The 17,607-nt window shown below is 49.6% G+C and overlaps 1 protein-coding gene across 1 annotated transcript; it reads left to right on the top strand.

The window, feature by feature from the left end:
• Positions 1-13,304: 13,304 nt before the first annotated feature.
• Positions 13,305-17,577, top strand: LOC123051683 (cellulose synthase-like protein D3). Its single transcript, XM_044474646.1, has 4 exons — positions 13,305-15,257; positions 15,403-16,362; positions 16,470-16,800; positions 16,898-17,577. Exons 1-4 carry the CDS (start codon positions 13,644-13,646, stop codon positions 17,353-17,355), a joined length of 3,363 nt encoding a protein of 1,120 aa, XP_044330581.1. The 5' UTR covers positions 13,305-13,643; the 3' UTR covers positions 17,356-17,577.
• The last annotated feature ends 30 nt before the right edge of the window (positions 17,578-17,607 follow it).

Genomic DNA, 17,607 nt, shown 5'->3' with positions numbered 1-17,607 from the left:
ATTTGTTGCTGCCCTTGGTTTTCCTGACACCGGGTTCAAGATTCACAATGATGACTCCGAACATAGACCCAAGGGCACTGATGCATGTGCTGATCTTATCAAACCCATAGCAGAACTGACTGATGAGGAGAAACATAAGGGCTTTAACCAAGTCTCCATTTGGCGCGCTCCCTTCTTCATTATCTATCAATGTGTCATTCGCACCATTTATCCTAAGATGGGTCACAAGGGCTCTTGCATTAGCTAGAGCATCGATCTCATGCATCGCCTTTATGCATCTCCGAAAGGGAAGATCAATGTCCCTCATTTTCTGTAGCATGAAATTTGCCTTGCTTCTCTCCAGCACAAGCAGGCCTTTCCTCATGCTCCCTTTCTTCAGGCATTCATTGAGAGTGTGGCTCCATTTCCTATTGTCCGCACTCATTTGCATGAGCGATGGGTCATTCCCGCACACATGGCAGATGATTATGTTCCCAAGGACTCTTCCTCTTCTGCTCATCCACGCCGCACAGCTGCTAGCATTCCTCGTTCTGCTCCCTCCGGATCTGCACCCTTTGGTCGCATTGCTCGCTTTCTTGGGAAGGCCCACTCTGCCTTGATGAAGGTTGTTACTTTTAACTGCTCCCAAAATCACAATGTTGTCACGCGCCTTATCACCTCCAAAAATGCTCTGAAGGCTCGTCTGAGAGACTCCGAAGTGTTCGATGTGAGTGATGATGACCGTTTTCCTGATGAGCCCCCTTCTGACTTTGGCTTTCCTTTGGGTCCTGTGTGGTCTGATTTCTTTGACGAGGCCGGTGGCAGTGGTGCTCATGATGATGCTGATGAGGTAGGGTTCTGATGATGATGATGTTGCTCTGGTTGCTCCTCTTGGCCCCCTTTTGGGTACTTGATGCCAAGGGGGAGTAGCACTTATCGTTTTCGTACTGTGTAATATGGTGATATTAGTTTGTATCGTACCATGAACTATGTTATGTATATGTATCGTGCCATGAACCATGTTCTGACTATGCTTTATGATCTATGATATGAGTGAGGCACCTATTATGGTATTATGGGTTCTTGTGTACTTTGAGTGTTTGGCTGAGTTTTGGTTTGGATGCTTCGGTATCAATCTGAGGGGGAGCTCCTCTCATGCTTATTTTAACTATGCACATAGTTAGGGGGAGCTCCACAACAAACTCCTTCGATATTCAAAGTTTTATTATTATTGAGAAGTGCATGTATGTTGCCATCAACTACCAAAAAGGGGGAGATTGAAAGTGCAATCATGTCCTTAATCATATTTTGATGTTGATGACAACATGCATATATAGGACTAATCATGTTTATCAAATATATCTCAGGATTATGTCTCAAAGGCCGTGTGTGGATCATGACTAGGGACAAATGCATATAACTCAAGATCGGAGATACAAGACATTAGCCTTGGCTTTGTTTACGGTTTGTTCTTGAGTATAGGGATCACACACTATTAAGAGGGGATTGTTGGATCTAGTGAAAGATTTGCTCAAAACCCACCAACTCCATTTTTCTCCGGACGTCTGGTATCTTACGGACGTCCGATCCCTCTCAGCTGTCCGGGCTTCCGGCTCTCCACGATCGTCCGGTGTTTCGTCAACAGAACAATATTTACGGATGTCCGTGCTTCTCCGGACATCCGGTCGCCGGATGTCCATCTCTCTCCGGATGACCGACACCTTCTCAACAGAATGTTATTTATAGATTTCCGGTCATCTCCGGACGTCCGGTCATCTCCGGACGTCCGGTCACCGGACGACCGGAAACTCTCGGACGTCCGTTGGCTGTGTGCTTATTCATTGCTTATGGTTCTCCAGCGAGCAGACGACCAATATCTGTCGGATGTCCGGACCTTCTCCAGCCACCAGACGACCGATATCTGTCGGACGTCCGGACCTATCTGTGTCACCGAGACGTACGGTACTGTCCGGACATCCGACGTCTCCTGTGCACTTGAGTTGCTCAAACGGTTACTTTTCCACTTCCACTACATATAGCCTTCTCCCCCCCCCACGGGATAAAGTTGACCATTCACTTTGAGCTTGCCAAGAACACTTTTCACTCTCTCTCTCTCAATCCTCTACACCAACTCATAGATCCCAAGTGATTTGGAAACATTTGAGAGAGGTTCTCCAATCAAGTGATAGATCCACTCCTTCCCCTTCTTCTCACCAAAGGAATTTGTGATTTGAGCAAGTCTTGAGCTTTTCCCCATCGTTCTTGTTACTCTTGGAGGTTGTTGACTCCTAGGCGGTAGGAGTCTTTCGGAGAGGAATCGACCTTTGTGATTACCCCGGAAAAGTTTGTGAGGGTTTGGAGACCACCCCAAGGTCTACCACTAGTGGTTGAGAAACGCCTCTGTGGTGTTGTCTCAAAGGGAGAATAGGGTGAGCCTTCGTGGTGTTGGTGTGCCTTCGTGGTAACATCCACCTCTCTAACGGTGACGTAGCTTCCCGCCAAGGAAGTGAACATCGGCATACATCCTTGTCTCCCGGAGTTGCGGTTATTCCTAACCCTAACTCTCTACCCGTGGTTACTTGTCTCTTAGCACTTACTTATATCATATTGTGCTTGCTTACTTACATACTTGTGTTACTTGCTTAGCACTTAGTACTACACTTGCAATTGTTAGGCTCACCTTCATATTCCGCATTATTGCCTAAAATTGCTAAGTAATAATTAAAATTTTGTAATTGTACCTATTCACCCCCCCCTCTAGGTCCATCTCGATCCTTTCAACTGGCGCTCCATTAGAGTAAGAGTCAAAGACTGCTTTGTTGACTTCTTCTTTAGAAAAGGTAGCTTCTAGAGCCTCATTCTCTTCAGGAGTTACCTTTTCTCCTTCAGAAAAAAAGTTGGGGTTCATTTTAAAGCCATTCCTATCCTCTTTCTTGAACAATTCTTTATAGAAATCACTAGCAATTTTAAGCATCTCTACATTATCAGTGACAGGGCCCTCAGGGCCATCCAGAGAGCTGATAATTGTTTTTCTTCTTCTCTGGTTGGCCATGCATTAAAATATGCAGTGTTCCTGCCACCTTCCTTAATCTCTCTATCCCTAGATCTCTGTTTTGCCTTAACTTCCTCTTGTAGCCATATTTTCTGAAGTTCGGAGTGGATAAATCTGAGCCTTGAAAATTCAGCTTCAGAGAGGGTTAAGGTCTCAGCTCTAATATCTAGTTTATCATATTCCTCTAAGAGGATTTTTTATATCTCCTAAGTTGTGCTTCCTCATTGGAACTCCACCCCTTGGTGATTTTCCTAAGCTTTCTAATCTTAATTTGCCAGCTCTCTATATGGGAAGAGGTGTGGGTAGGTTCATTTCAAATTTTGGTGACTAGGTTGGAGAAGTCTTCTCTTAGGAGCCACCACTTCTCCATTTTGTAGCTACTGCATCTAGGGTTTTGGTTTAGACCAGATTCCCATACCAGAGGAACATGGTCACTTTCACGTCTAGGCAAAGCCCTACAGGATGCTAGAGGAAAGATCTTATCCAACTCAGTATTACAAAATAACCTATCTATAGTGGACATGATCAAATCCACCTGGTTGTTAGCCCAGGTGAATTTCCTGCTGGATAATTTAATCTCAAGAAGGCTCCAGATCTCAATCCAGGCATTAAAGCTATCACTCCACCTATGGTTAATGTTACCATTACTCTTATCTCTGGCATATCTTACCAAGTTAAAATCCCCTCCTACAAGGGTGGGAAGGGGATCCTCTTGGAATAGGGAATGGACTTTTGAAATGAAACTCTCTTTTCCTTCTTCATAAGGGGAACCATAGACAGTAATAACCCTAAAAGGTGTAACAACATCGTTCATCCTCATTACACAACTAACAGATGACTCTAGGTTAGACCAAGAAAGAACTTCAAAAATATCTAAATCCACTCCCATCAGGATGCCTCCAGAAGAGCCCTGGGCTGGCAAGTCGTGCCAGGAAAAGTTTCTATTTCCTACCAAAGATTTCAGAAAGGAGTCAGAGAACTCCTCTTTTTTTGTTTCTTGAAAACCAACAATGGATGCATGAGTCTTAGCCATGGTTTCCAAGAACAGAGATTTTCTACCAGGGGCAGCAATCCCTCTAACATTCCAGAACAAGGCATTCATGTTATAAGCCTAGTTTTGGGGTGCTTGCCCCTTCTATTTTTACACACCAGGTACCAGAGTTAACTAGAGTTAGCCTCAGCATTATCACAGCCAGACATTCTAGGTGGAGTGATGAAATCTGACTCAGAACCTTCAGTTCTGCCAGGAATCAAAACCCCTCTACTATCATGACTTGTTGTATTGCTAGTAGGTTCAGCATCTACTCCTACTTCTAAATTTACATATACACCAATTTTATTGGCAACAGAAAGGAAATTGGGATTACTGAAAAGAGAGAAGGGTTTGTTTTTCTTACCATCTCTGATTGCTCCCACATCTTGTGTCCTCTTGAACTGCTGTGCTTTCTGAAGGATAGTTCTGGTGTCTCCAGCCACTCTAGCACTCATCCTGGGGGCTTGGATGGGTCCCCAGGTTTTTGCTTTGTTACATTGCTGTTGGATTGGGGGAAATCCTCCTCATAGCCCAGGTGACTATCATCAGCAACATTCTCAGCATTGTTTCCAGGCAGCTGCAGGGCCTCCATTGACATGTCCTCTTCACCATCTTCAGTGCTAATCTCATCATCATCCCATCTTTCCATTTCCCTCAGCAAACTGAAGCCATCATCCAGGTCCCCATCTGTTAGGAGGAGATCAATAGCACTCCTCTTAGAGTTTTGCAGAGAATCTGGCAACTTGTTCTTCCGGAGAGTAGTTGGTGTGGGAGGCTCCATGTCATCTTGACAGGGATCTTGTGAGGTCTTTTTAGTCATCCCACCACTAGAGCTAGTCCTAGAGCCATTGTCTGAGCTTTTCGAACTTTTATGTGAAGCAGTATCATCACCATTTTTGCTGTTGTAGGTCTTGTCAGCTCCTCCATTTTGCTGATCACTAGTGGGCTGCTCCTGCCTCAGCTCCTCTACATCAGCACTTGGTGGCTCCACTTCTACTTGGATTCTGTACAGCTTCCCATGGATTCCAAACACTCTTTCCCTTGGTACTTTGTTGTGATCCTTACAAGCTATTTTGACCCTGACAGTCTCATAGAAGCTCTGAAAATTGTGTTGCCAGTCAACATCCAGCAACACTCCAAAGGTGGATGTGATTTGGTCAAGCAATGACCATTCACACCACTTTGGGTTCAGTTTCCTCAACTTGATCCAGACTTTCTGCAGCTCATCCTCAGCAGAAACCTCACCTTGCCACACTTCCACATTCACTATAGTGTTATCCTTAGACAATCCAAAGCAGGGGTATCCAGCAACCTGTTCAACATCAATTTCAGGTGTGAATTTGACCAGAAAAGACCACTCATCCAGTGCATTGATGGGCCATGGCCAATTTGTCTTGTAGATGCTGGCAAACTCTGTTGCTAGCTCCTGCTTCGTAACTTCACCAGACTCCACATACACAATCCCTACATTCTTCAACCACCCTGTGTGTTGGGCATTCACATCAGGGGCATCCAGGTGGTAGAACCCAAGCCCTGGTGCCACGCTCCCAACAAATTTGGCTGTTGAGTGAGGCTTCTTCCTCACTGGCAGTCTTCCACCTTGTGGTTGATCATTTTGCAGATGAAACAATTCCTGGGCTTCGTAACACTTGTCTTTGTGGTTCCCAGGGTCACCACAATTGTAACAAGTGACCCCAGCATAGGACATCAGACCCGGATTAGCTGCGAGGGTTCTCTGATTTCCTTCTTTGCTCTTCTTCTGCTGGTTCTTGGCTTGAGATCTGATCTGTTGCTGGCCTCCATTGTGGCCCTCGCTTTGGCTTCCCCCTTGTCCACCGGACTGCCCTTGCATCAGCTGCGGGGGAGCGAACCACTGCTGCTGCGGTCCTCCCCATTGCGGAGGGTAAGGTCCAGGGAACTGACCTGGGAAGGCCCAAGGCGGCGGTGGACCTTGGAAACCGAACGCGAAGAACGGCTGTTGTGGCGGCATCCCGCTCCCCTGGTTATTCTATTGCTGGTCTAGAGGCCAATTGTTTGACGTATCTCCCCTTCCCCTCGGTTTTTGGCCCGTCCACACCCTCTTCCTCCATCTTCCATGGTGTCCGTATCGGCGGCGGCGGCAGTCGCTGTGTGGTGGCTGGTTGGGGGAGGCGGAACCCTAGTTTCCCCTCCCCTCTCGCACTCTTTTATAGGCTCCCACAGCTGAATGTATCTCCCCTCCGCCTCGTCACCATGAGCATCTGGCAGCTTGGTGAGCGAGCTGGCAGACGCGTCAGCTTTGGAGCAGTTTTGAAACTTGGCGGTTTTCCTCCTGCTCATGAACCTGAATCCACCCGAAGCTTCCATGATTAGCAGAGCCTCCGCTCTGGCGCCCTGCTTCATCACTGAATCTGCTATTGGGATGAGGTCAAGCTCACTGCCAAAGCGAGGCTCTCCTGTGGCCGGAGTCTCCAGAAAGCCTCCTAGCGGATCCGCCTCTCTCTCCGTGGCGAATCCCTCACCGCCAGCGCCCAGGAGTTCACCTTCGCTGTCGGCGTCGATCTGCTTGCCGTAATCAGCGACAGCTCGTGGTCCATAGCAAAAGATATGATCCTGGTCATGAGCTTTTGAGCCGAATCGCGGCCCCTCCTTGGGATCCTCATCGCTGCTAACCCCCGTAGCATCAGCTCTGAGATCTCTTCTTCCTCTTGATTCAGAGCCCCTGAACCTGCCTCCTCTTCCCCCTCTCTCATGGTGGGTGGGTGTGTTCGGGGGCATGGGCTACCTTTGCTGTAGCATATCCTTCCAGTTCCCCTCCACCGAGAAAATGCACTCGGCCGGCAATGGCCATGTGCAGCACAGTAACGGCCCTCTTCAATCAATTTTGGTTGATCTTCGAGATTCAGGCGCTATAGCTGCAACAGTCCAGATCCGGTGCTGGGGATGTTGGGGAACGCGGTATTTCAAAAAAATTCCTACGATCACGCAAGATCTATCTAGTAGATGCATAGCAACGAGAGGGGAGAGTGTGTCTACGTACCCTCGTAGACCGAAAGCGGAAGCGTTAAGAAACGCGGTTGATGTAGTCGAACGTCTTCGCGATCCAACCGATCAAGTACCGAGTGCACGGCACCTCCGCAATCTGCACACGTTCAGCTCGGTGACGTCCCTCGTACTCTTGATCCAGTTGAGGCCGAGGGAGAGTTTCGTCAGCACGACGGCATGTTGACGATGATGATGAAGTTACCGGCGCAGGGCTTCGCCTAAGCACTACGCCGATATGACCGAGGTGTGTTTCTGTAGAGGGGGCACCACACACGGCTAAAACAATTGTCAACTTGTGTGTTCTAGGGTGCCCCCTACCCCCGTATATAAAGGAGCAAGGGGGAGGCCGGCCGGCCCTATAGGGCGCGCCCAAGGGGGGCAATCCTACTCCTAGTAGGAGTTGGAACCCCCCCCCCCCTTTCCTAGTCCTACTAGGAGAAGAAGGAAGGAGAGGGGAAGGAGAAGGAAGGAGGGGGCGCCGCCCCTCCCCCTAGTCCAATTCGGACTAGGCCCATGGGGGGAGCGCGGCCACCCCTTGGCTGCTCCCTCTCTCTCTCCCTTAAGGCCCAACAAGGCCCATAACTTCCCCGGTGGTTCCGATAACCCTTCTGGCACTCCGATATTTATCCGGTGACCCCCGGAACTATTCCGGTGTCCGAATATAGTCATCTAATATGTCAATCTTTATGTCTCGACCATTTCGAGAGTCCTCGTCATGTCCGTGATCTCATCCGGGACTCTGAACTACCTTCAGTACATCAAAACATATAAACTCATAATACCGATCGTCATCGAACGTTAAGCGTGCGGACCCTACGGGTTCGAGAACTATGTAGACATGACCGAGACTCATCTCCGGTCAATAACCAATAGCGGAACCTGGATGCTCATATTGGTTCCTACATATTCTACAAAGATCTTTATCGGCCAAACCGCATAACAACATACGTTGTTCCTTTTGTCATCGGTATGTTACTTGCCCGAGATTCGATCGTCGGTATCATCATACCTAGTTCAATCTCGTTACCGGCAAGTCTCTTTACTCGTTCCGTAATGCAACATCCGGCAACTAACTCATTAGTCACATTGCTTGCAAGGCTTATAGTGATGTGCATTACCGAGAGGGCCTAGAGATATCTCTCTGACAATCGGAGTGACAAATCCTAATCTCGATCTATGCCAACTCAACAAACACCATCGGAGACACCTGTAGAGTATCTTTATAGTCACCCAGTTACGTTGTGACGTTTGATAGCACACTAAGTGTTCCTCCGGTATTCGGGAGTTGCATAATCTCATAGTCATAGGAACATGTATAAGTTATGAAGAAAGCAATAGCAACAAACTAAACGATCATAGTGCTAAGCTAATGGATGGGTCAAGTCAATCACATCATTCTCTAATGATGTGATCCCGTTCATCAAATGACAACTCATGTCTATGGTTAGGAAACTTAACCATCTTTGATTAACGAGCTAGTCAAGTAGAGGCATACTAGTGACACTTTGTTTGTCTATGTATTCACACATGTACTAAGTTTCCGGTTAATACAATTCTAGCATGAATAATAAACATATATCATGATATAAGGAAATATAAATAACAACTTTATTATTGCCTCTAGGGCATATTTCCTTCAGGGGACAGGTAAGGCCACGGATCCACCTCCTCCAAATCCGATGGGGGGCAGGAAGGCAGCCTTCCCAGCACCCCCTCCCAGCATCCCCGGCGGCGAGCATCGCTGCTCCTTGCTTCCGACCTCGCCCAACTCACAAAGGCTTCTGGCTGCGCTCTCGGTCCCGGTATCTGAGATTTCTCTGCTTTGGTGCCCTCGAAATAGATCCGTCGTGCGAGGTTGAGCAGCTCTCGATCCGCCTGGATTTGGCAGGTTTGTACGTACCTCAACCGGCAGAGCTTTTGAAATGGATCTGAAGTCTGCTCCGTTGCGCGATCCGCCTCCTTCCATTCCTTCACACACTGCATCCACGAGAGGGTGTCGTCGCGGATCCATGTCGCCCGCTCCATCCACCGCTGCATCCTTGTCGCCTGGAGCGTCGCCGGCGAAACCGATCCAATCGGGCGCAGCTTCCCTAGGAACGACTGGTATACGAATGAAAGGGGCATCTGTATCACCGTCGAGCCCGGTGGGATCGGGGGGGGGGGGGGGGTCGGGGGGGGGGGGGAGCCGGTGGATCTGGTTTGGCGAGGCATAGGTGCATCGAGGGGTGGCAGCGGCGGCGGCGGGGGGCGAGCCATCGGCGGCGGCGGCGGCGGCGGCAGGTGGGGGAGGGGGAGAGGCGGGAGCGGGAGCGGTCATGCGGGAGCCTCGCTGGGTCTATGCGTCTATGAACGAGTTATTCACATCACAGCAGGATTTATTCGAAATAAACATGTCGATGATTTTTTATTACATTGACGTACGTGTGCTTGTGCAAGAGATTATCTTCCGTTTCATTCTTTTATTTACAACCGTAGTAGTCTCTCAGCCTGCAGGCTGGATCTAGATTTTCTTGTACTCTCTGCGTTCACGGAGGTTAGGTAAAACAAAAGCTTCGGCCAGCACGCATGCATGTAACTTAATAGGAGCCTATATATTTTTTTTTAGGAGGAGGCGATTGCTAGTCTTGCATGCATGTAAGTTAATAAAAGGACATCCCATTCCTGCCGTCGAGTGTATATATTGGCCACCAAACTATTCCCGGCCAGTCACTGATTTTCAGGGCGATAATGCTCTATCTACGAAAACACCTACGCAAGGTAGCGATGAAAATGGATGGGAAACGGACGAAACTGGATGCTGCTGCATTTGTTTTTATAATTTTTTTTGCAGAAGCAAAGCGAATACAGATACCCTGGAAATGAATACGAAAACAGATACTATTGGAAACATGTAAGTGCATTTAGTGTCACCCCTAATTAGTTTTGGAGTATTGACGACAAACCTGGTTGAGGGACTAATGTGTTTATGAGAATTGCAGGATAACACAGGTAGTAGTCCCTCATTGATTCAGTTTACCTACGGAGATGACCCCTAAAAATGTATGAAGACATTGAAGACAATGGTGGTATGTGAAGATATTCACATTGAAGACTATAACATGAGAAGACATCGTGTGAAGACTATGGAGCGTGAAGACTTAGTTGTTTCGTGTTTCCTTTTCTTCTTTGTTGAGTCATAGAAACCACCGTACTGTTAAATGGGGTCCCAGTGAACAAAGTCAGAGTGACTGAAGTGATACTCAACCAAATCCTATGTCTTCGAGCAAAGACAATGAGAGCAAATCTTATCCAGAGCTGGATGAGTCAGCTTTACTTGTAGCCCAAGTCAAGTTGCCGTGTGTGTTTTAAATCTGACCGTTGGAACACGTGTCAGTTCCTTAGTGACCCAGGGTCATTTCGGACAAATAAGGTCGGGTTGCCTAGTGGCTATAAATAGCCCACCCCTACATCATAAATTGGTGGCTGCTCAGAGTTAGTGCACGGCTTTTGTCGTTTGAGAGCAACCCACCTCCGAAGCTTTTGAGAGAGAGAAATCCTTGCGAGGACAAAGCCCAAACACACAGATCCAAAGAGTGTTAGGCATCACTGAAGTCTTTCTGTCTGCGTGACCTGAAGACTTGTTACACTTGAGGATTGTGAATCCTCCAGCCGGTTAGGCGTCGCGTTCTAAGCATCCAAGAGTCATTGTGGATCGCCGGTGAACGAAGTCTGTGAAGGTTTGGAAGTCTACCTTGAAGACTTACCAGAGTGATTGGGCGAGGACTGGGTGTCCTTAGCTCAAGGGGAATAAGGTGAAGACGTGGTCTTCTGAGTTGAATCTCAGCCTCCCTAACCAGACGTACAGTTGTGACAGCAACTGGAACTGGTCCAACAAATCATGTGTCCTCACCAAGTGACTGGTTCTATCCTCTCCCTCTCTTTACTTACAGTTTGTCTTCGTGAAGTCATTGCCTGCTTGCACTACCTGTTTGACTTCACTGTGTGACTACTATCATTGTTTGGCTTCATACTTTATTCCATCCTGATCTTTACTACCTAGCTGCTATTAGTCTTCGTGGTTTCACTTCATTGCATACTTGACTATGGCTTGCTTAGTGTAGTCTACCTTCCGCTGCATATCAATAGGTTCATTTCTATTGTTTGTCTTCGAAACTCTCATGTTTTGAAGATTTTCATAAAAATCGCCTATTCACCCCCCCCCCCCCCCCCCCGGGGCGCCCTCTAGTCGATAACTAGCACTTTAAAAACAGACACAAAGCGAATATAGAGCGGATACACAAACAGAAGTGGGCATTAGCCGGAACTTAAGAAACCCCTTGAATCCTAGAGAAATACACACAACAAATAATAATGAATTGTTAACATGACTACGAAATAAAATGATTATGTTAGCAACTTAGTATAGTATTGTGGTAGTTATGCACAATTGCGTATAGAGTCTAGTTGAGTACATATGTGGTAGTAGAAGTTGGGCCTTAAATGATACATCTGCTCATTGTGTCATTTTGTGGAGAAAAGCAATTCTCCCATGCATGGGAGGTTCTGTACATGGGCCAGCCGTTGGATTTAGATTGAGATCGGCATGCATGCACATGTCTTCTAGCTGTATCTCACGCATCTAGTCGTGTCATATCAGTCAATGACATGGTCAATGCACCCAATATCTGACATGAAACCCACCACACATCCATGCCTTTTCATGTGATTTCACAGTTTAAAATCATTTTATCTTATGAACCAAAATCCCGATTTAACTTTCGTTTGCGTATTTATATTCCTGGTCACGAGAACGTTTAAGCAAGAACACTCTTGAATATATTTTGATAATTTTTAATTTTTAATTTTTGAAACATGATAAAACCTTAGAAAATATGGTGAAACTCAATGAAACAAGGTATGAAACTCTATGATATAGTCTGTGAAACTATTTTCATGTAAATTTTGTAGTTTGATGGGTATTATATTCTATAGTTTCACCAAGTTTCAAAATTATTATTTAAAAAATTATAGAAATATATCCTTAATTGATCTTGTTTAAAAGATCTTCTTACCAGGACCCCAAATATGTTAACATACCAGAAATCAAGATTTTCATTCAAAAGATACATGGTTTTATAATTTCAGACTCAATTTAAAATGCATGGGTTAATAGGAGGAGAAAAAGAACCTATGTAGGGTCATAGGGTGAAGTAAGTCATAAGTAGTAGTACAGTGAGACACTATGCATGCACGGGAGATCCCGTGCATGGTAGAAAAACCATTCTCGTCATTTTGTGTTGTTTGGTGGTTGGGCTACAAAGCAGTCATAAGCCTATAGTAAAAACGGAAATTCTTTACTCATGGAAATGGAAAGTTCCATTTCCACGTCTGTTCCATCGGAAAACACCGTTTCGTTTTTGTTTTCATTTCCGCATAAAAAATCTCATTTCCATTTCCGTTTTGCAAATTTTCATTTTCGTTTTCATATTTCCTCTTCATTTTTATTTTTCCTGCGGAGAAATGGAAAGTTTCCACTCCATTTTCAACCCTAACGCAAGGTAACGTAACCTTCCTAACAATAATTCCCCCCCCCCCCCGATTTTTAGTGGGGGTGGGCCCCTCAATCCCCCTTAATCCAATCCTGAGTGTCCACGTTGCACAGTATATAAAATACGTAGTGTGCGGCGGCACACCGTGCTATGCTCATTGATTGGCATCTTAATAAATATTAAGTAAGAAAAATATATCATTATCATGAGAATACAGAAAACTATCCGCCTAATTTAGCAAAAACACTACTGGATAGAACTGGAGACATCAAGAACATGAGAGAATAATATTGGATGTTGATAACAACCCTCAACATTTGACCTAAACAAATGGTTGGAGGAGGAAGAAAGCCCGAGAAGGAAGAAAGAAGGACGAAGGACGACCGTTGGATCTCTTAATCTAGTGGCCAGAAAATCGACTTATTCAAAATAAATTTTGAGAAGACTTACATAAAATGTCACTTCCGATATTTATTTATTTGCGAGTCACTTCCGATAAATTTACATGGCTCCCAAGCAAAACCGTTGGTTCATGGTTCTTCTCCTTCACCACACAAGCTCTCCACCAAACCTGGCACCTCCGCTTTGTGCCTTAATATAGCCATCTCTTCTTCGAGGCAGGAGACCGGGTCTCCCCCGCAACGACCACCGCACGCGCGCGCGCAGGCCGCCTCTTCCCACCGAGCAATGCTAGACGTACGGGCGTTGTACGGGGGATTTACAGGCTCGTTGACTGTGATTGGTTGGAATATGATTAAGGGGGACGGCCCCACCCTGAAAATCAGGGGGGAAGCAATTAGATTAGGCCACGGTGTCATCCTGTAAAACTTTGTACGATCATCCTGTACGTGTAGTATTATTGCTTCCCACCATATCCCTCCCCTTACCGCGCCCATACATTTTTTGCAAACCATCGCCATGGACGAGCACACGGGCGTGGCGCCGTCCAGTTGAACCATCCCAGCCATGCGCGCAACGGGTGCAAGAAAGAAAGCCGCGTGAAAGAAAAGAGAGGAGCTAGGAGAACATGTCGAAGGCGCCCAGGAACCCCGGCGGCGGGTCGGCGGGCGCGCCCAAGTCGTCGTCCGGGCAGCCGGTGAAGTTCGCGCGCCGGACGCCGAGCGGGCGGTATCTCAGCCTGTCGCGCGAGGACATAGACATGGAGGGCGAGATGGGGCCGGACTACGCCAACTACACGGTGCACATCCCGCCCACCCCGGACAACCAGCCCATGAAGGACGGCGCGGAGCGGACGGCCGTGGCGATGAAGGCCGAGGAGCAGTACGTGTCCAACTCGCTCTTCACCGGCGGGTTCAACAGCGTCACCCGCGCCCACCTCATGGACAGGGTCATCGACTCCGACGTGAAGCACCCGCAGATGGCCGGGGCCAGGCCCGCCCGCTGCGCCATGCCGGCCTGCGACGGCAAGGTCATGCGCAACGAGCGCGGCGAGGAGATCGAGCCCTGCGAGTGTAGGTTCAAGATCTGCCGTGACTGCTACCTGGACGCGCAGAAGGACGGCTGTCTCTGCCCGGGGTGCAAGGAGCACTACAAGATTGGCGACTACGCCGACGACGACACGCATGACGTGTCGGCGGGGAAGTCCCTGCTCGCCCGGAACCAGAACGGGGAGTTCGACCACAACCGGTGGCTCTTCGAGAGCTCCGGCACCTACGGCTACGGCAACGCGTTCATGCCCAAGGGCGGCATGTACGAGGATGACCTAGACGAGGACGGCGCAGCCGGCGACGATGGCATGCAAGACATGAACCAGAAGCCGTTCAAGCCGCTGACGCGCAAGATACCGATGCCGGCGTCCATCATCAGCCCGTACCGGATCTTCATCGTCATCCGGTTCTTCGTGCTCATCTTCTACCTAACCTGGCGTATCCGCAACCCCAACATGGAGGCGCTCTGGCTCTGGGGCATGTCCATCGTCTGCGAGCTCTGGTTCGCCTTCTCCTGGCTTCTCGACATGCTCCCCAAGGTGAACCCCATCAACCGCAGCACCGACCTCGCCGTGCTCAAGGAGAAGTTCGAGACGCCCTCGCCGTCCAACCCGCACGGCAGGTCCGACCTACCGGGCCTCGACGTGTTCGTGTCCACGGCCGATCCGGAGAAGGAGCCGGTGCTCACCACGGCCAACACCATCCTCTCCATCTTGGCCGTGGACTACCCCGTGGAGAAGCTGGCATGCTACGTGTCCGACGACGGCGGCGCGCTGCTCACCTTCGAGGCCATGGCGGAGGCGGCGAGCTTCGCCAACATATGGGTGCCATTCTGCAAGAAGCACGACATCGAGCCCCGCAACCCGGACAGCTACTTCGCCCTCAAGGGAGACCCCACCAAGGGCAAGCGGCGGTCCGACTTCGTCAAGGACCGCCGCAAGGTGAAGCGGGAATACGATGAGTTCAAGGTGCGAATCAACGGCCTCCCGGACTCGATCCGCCGCCGCTCTGATGCCTTCAACGCCCGCGAGGACATGAAGATGCTCAAGCACCTCCGCGAGACTGGCGCCGACCCGTCGGAGCAGCCCAAGGTGAAGAAGGCTACCTGGATGGCCGACGGAACACATTGGCCCGGCACATGGGCCGTCTCCTCGCCTGACCACGCCAAAGGCAACCACGCCGGCATCCTACAGGTACTCATTACACAAACGAAAATGCTAAAAAATCTTACGTCAGATTTTTAGACATGAGAAATCGAATGCTTTTATGGCACTTTGCCTAGTTGTTCTCACTTGTCACGCATGCATCAAACAAACATCGACATGCATGACATGGCAGGTGATGCTGAGGCCGCCGTCGCCGGACCCGCTGTACGGCATGCATGACGAGGACCAGCTGATCGACTACAGCGACGTGGACACCCGGCTGCCGATGCTGGTCTACATGTCGCGGGAGAAGCGGCCGGGGTACGACCACAACAAGAAGGCAGGCGCCATGAACGCCCTGGTGCGATGCTCCGCCGTCATGTCGAACGCGCCCTTCATCCTCAACTTCGACTGCGACCACTACATCAACAACAATCAGGCCGTCCGCGAGGCCATGTGCTTCATGATGGACCGCGGCGGCGAGCGCATCTGCTACATCCAGTTCCCGCAGAGGTTCGAGGGCATCGACCCCTCCGACCGCTACGCCAACCACAACACCGTTTTCTTCGACGGCAACATGCGGGCGCTCGACGGCCTCCAGGGCCCGATGTACGTCGGCACCGGCTGCATGTTCCGCCGGTTCGCTCTCTACGGCTTCGACCCGCCGCGGACGGCCGAGTACACGGGCTGGCTCTTCAAGAAGAAGAAGGTGACCAATTTCAAGGACCCCGAGTCGGACACGCAAAAGCTCAAGGCAGAGGACTTCGACGCTGAGCTCACGGCGCAGCTAGTGCCTAGGCGGTTCGGCAACTCGTCGGCAATGCTGGCGTCCATCCCCATCGCCGAGTTCCAGGCGCGTCCAATCGCCGACCACCCCGCCGTGCTGCACGGAAGGCCGCCGGGCACGCTCACCGTGCCACGCCCGCCGCTGGACCCGCCTACCGTTGCCGAGGCCGTCTCCGTCATCTCCTGCTGGTACGAGGACAAGACCGAGTGGGGAGACCGCGTGGGATGGATCTACGGCTCCGTCACAGAGGACGTGGTCACTGGCTACCGCATGCACAACCGCGGCTGGCGCTCCGTCTACTGGATCAGCAAGCGCGACGCCTTCCTCGGCACAGCCCCCATCAACATGACCGACCGACTGCACCAGGTTCACTCCTTTCATTCGAACCATGAATAAAGTTGATGTATCCTGGTAAAAAAAGTTGATCACCAATACCTGTGTTACCGGTGAATGACTATCGAACCATCGATCAGGTGTTGCGTTGGGCGACGGGGTCGGTGGAGATCTTCTTCTCCCGGAACAACGCGTTCCTGGCATCACGGAAGCTCATGTTCCTGCAGCGGGTCGCGTACCTCAACGTCGGCATCTACCCGTTCACCTCCATCTTCCTGCTCACCTACTGCTTCATCCCGGCGCTGTCCCTCTTCTCCGGGTTCTTCATCGTGCAGACGCTCAACGTCGCCTTCCTCTTCTACCTCCTCACCATCACGGTCACCCTCATCGCGCTCGGCATCCTTGAGGTCAAGTGGTCGGGCATTGAACTGGAGGACTGGTGGCGCAATGAGCAATTCTGGCTCATCTCAGGCACGTGCATCATGAATCCTGACACTCACGACCTAGCTAGGATCCCGATATTGACCTGACCACCACGTGTGTCTTTGCACAATTAATGCAATGACAGGCATAAGCGCGCACCTATATGCGGTGGTGCAGGGATTGCTCAAGGTGATGGCCGGGATTGAGATCTCCTTCACACTGACCGCGAAGGCGGCGGCCGAAGACAACGAGGACATCTACGCGGACCTCTACGTCGTCAAGTGGTCATCGCTGCTCATCCCGCCCATCACCATCGGCATGCTCAACATCATCGCCATCGCCTTCGCCTTCGCCCGCACCATCTATAGCGACAACCCACGGTGGGGCAAGTTCATCGGCGGCGGTTTCTTCAGTTTTTGGGTTCTCGCTCATCTCAACCCATTCGCCAAGGGTCTCATGGGCCGCCGCGGCAAGACACCCACCATCATATTTGTCTGGTCAGGCCTCATATCCATCACCATCTCCCTCCTGTGGGTGGCCCTCAGTCCACCGGAGGCGAACTCCACCGGTGGTGCACGAGGCGGCGGATTCCAGTTCCCTTGATAAAATAGGGTGATGGAAATGTTACTTCCCTGGTGTATATGTTGATCCTCGAGCATAGATCCACGCCAGCACCCATCCAGGTGGTGCGTTATACAATACATGATACATGAGTTAGCAAAGTCGTTGTGTTGTATTCTTCAAAAAATACTTGTTCTCTCGTAGACTTAAGTTTTGTGTATATGTATACTTGAAACTTGAAAGGAGTGGGCCAATGTTTCCGTAGAGGAATGGCCTTTCTAAAGCTGAAATTGG

Source organism: Triticum aestivum, chromosome 2D (genome assembly GCF_018294505.1).
Source record: "Triticum aestivum cultivar Chinese Spring chromosome 2D, IWGSC CS RefSeq v2.1, whole genome shotgun sequence".
NCBI lineage: Eukaryota > Viridiplantae > Streptophyta > Magnoliopsida > Poales > Poaceae > Triticum > Triticum aestivum.
This window is presented reverse-complemented; position numbering and strand designations above follow the sequence as displayed.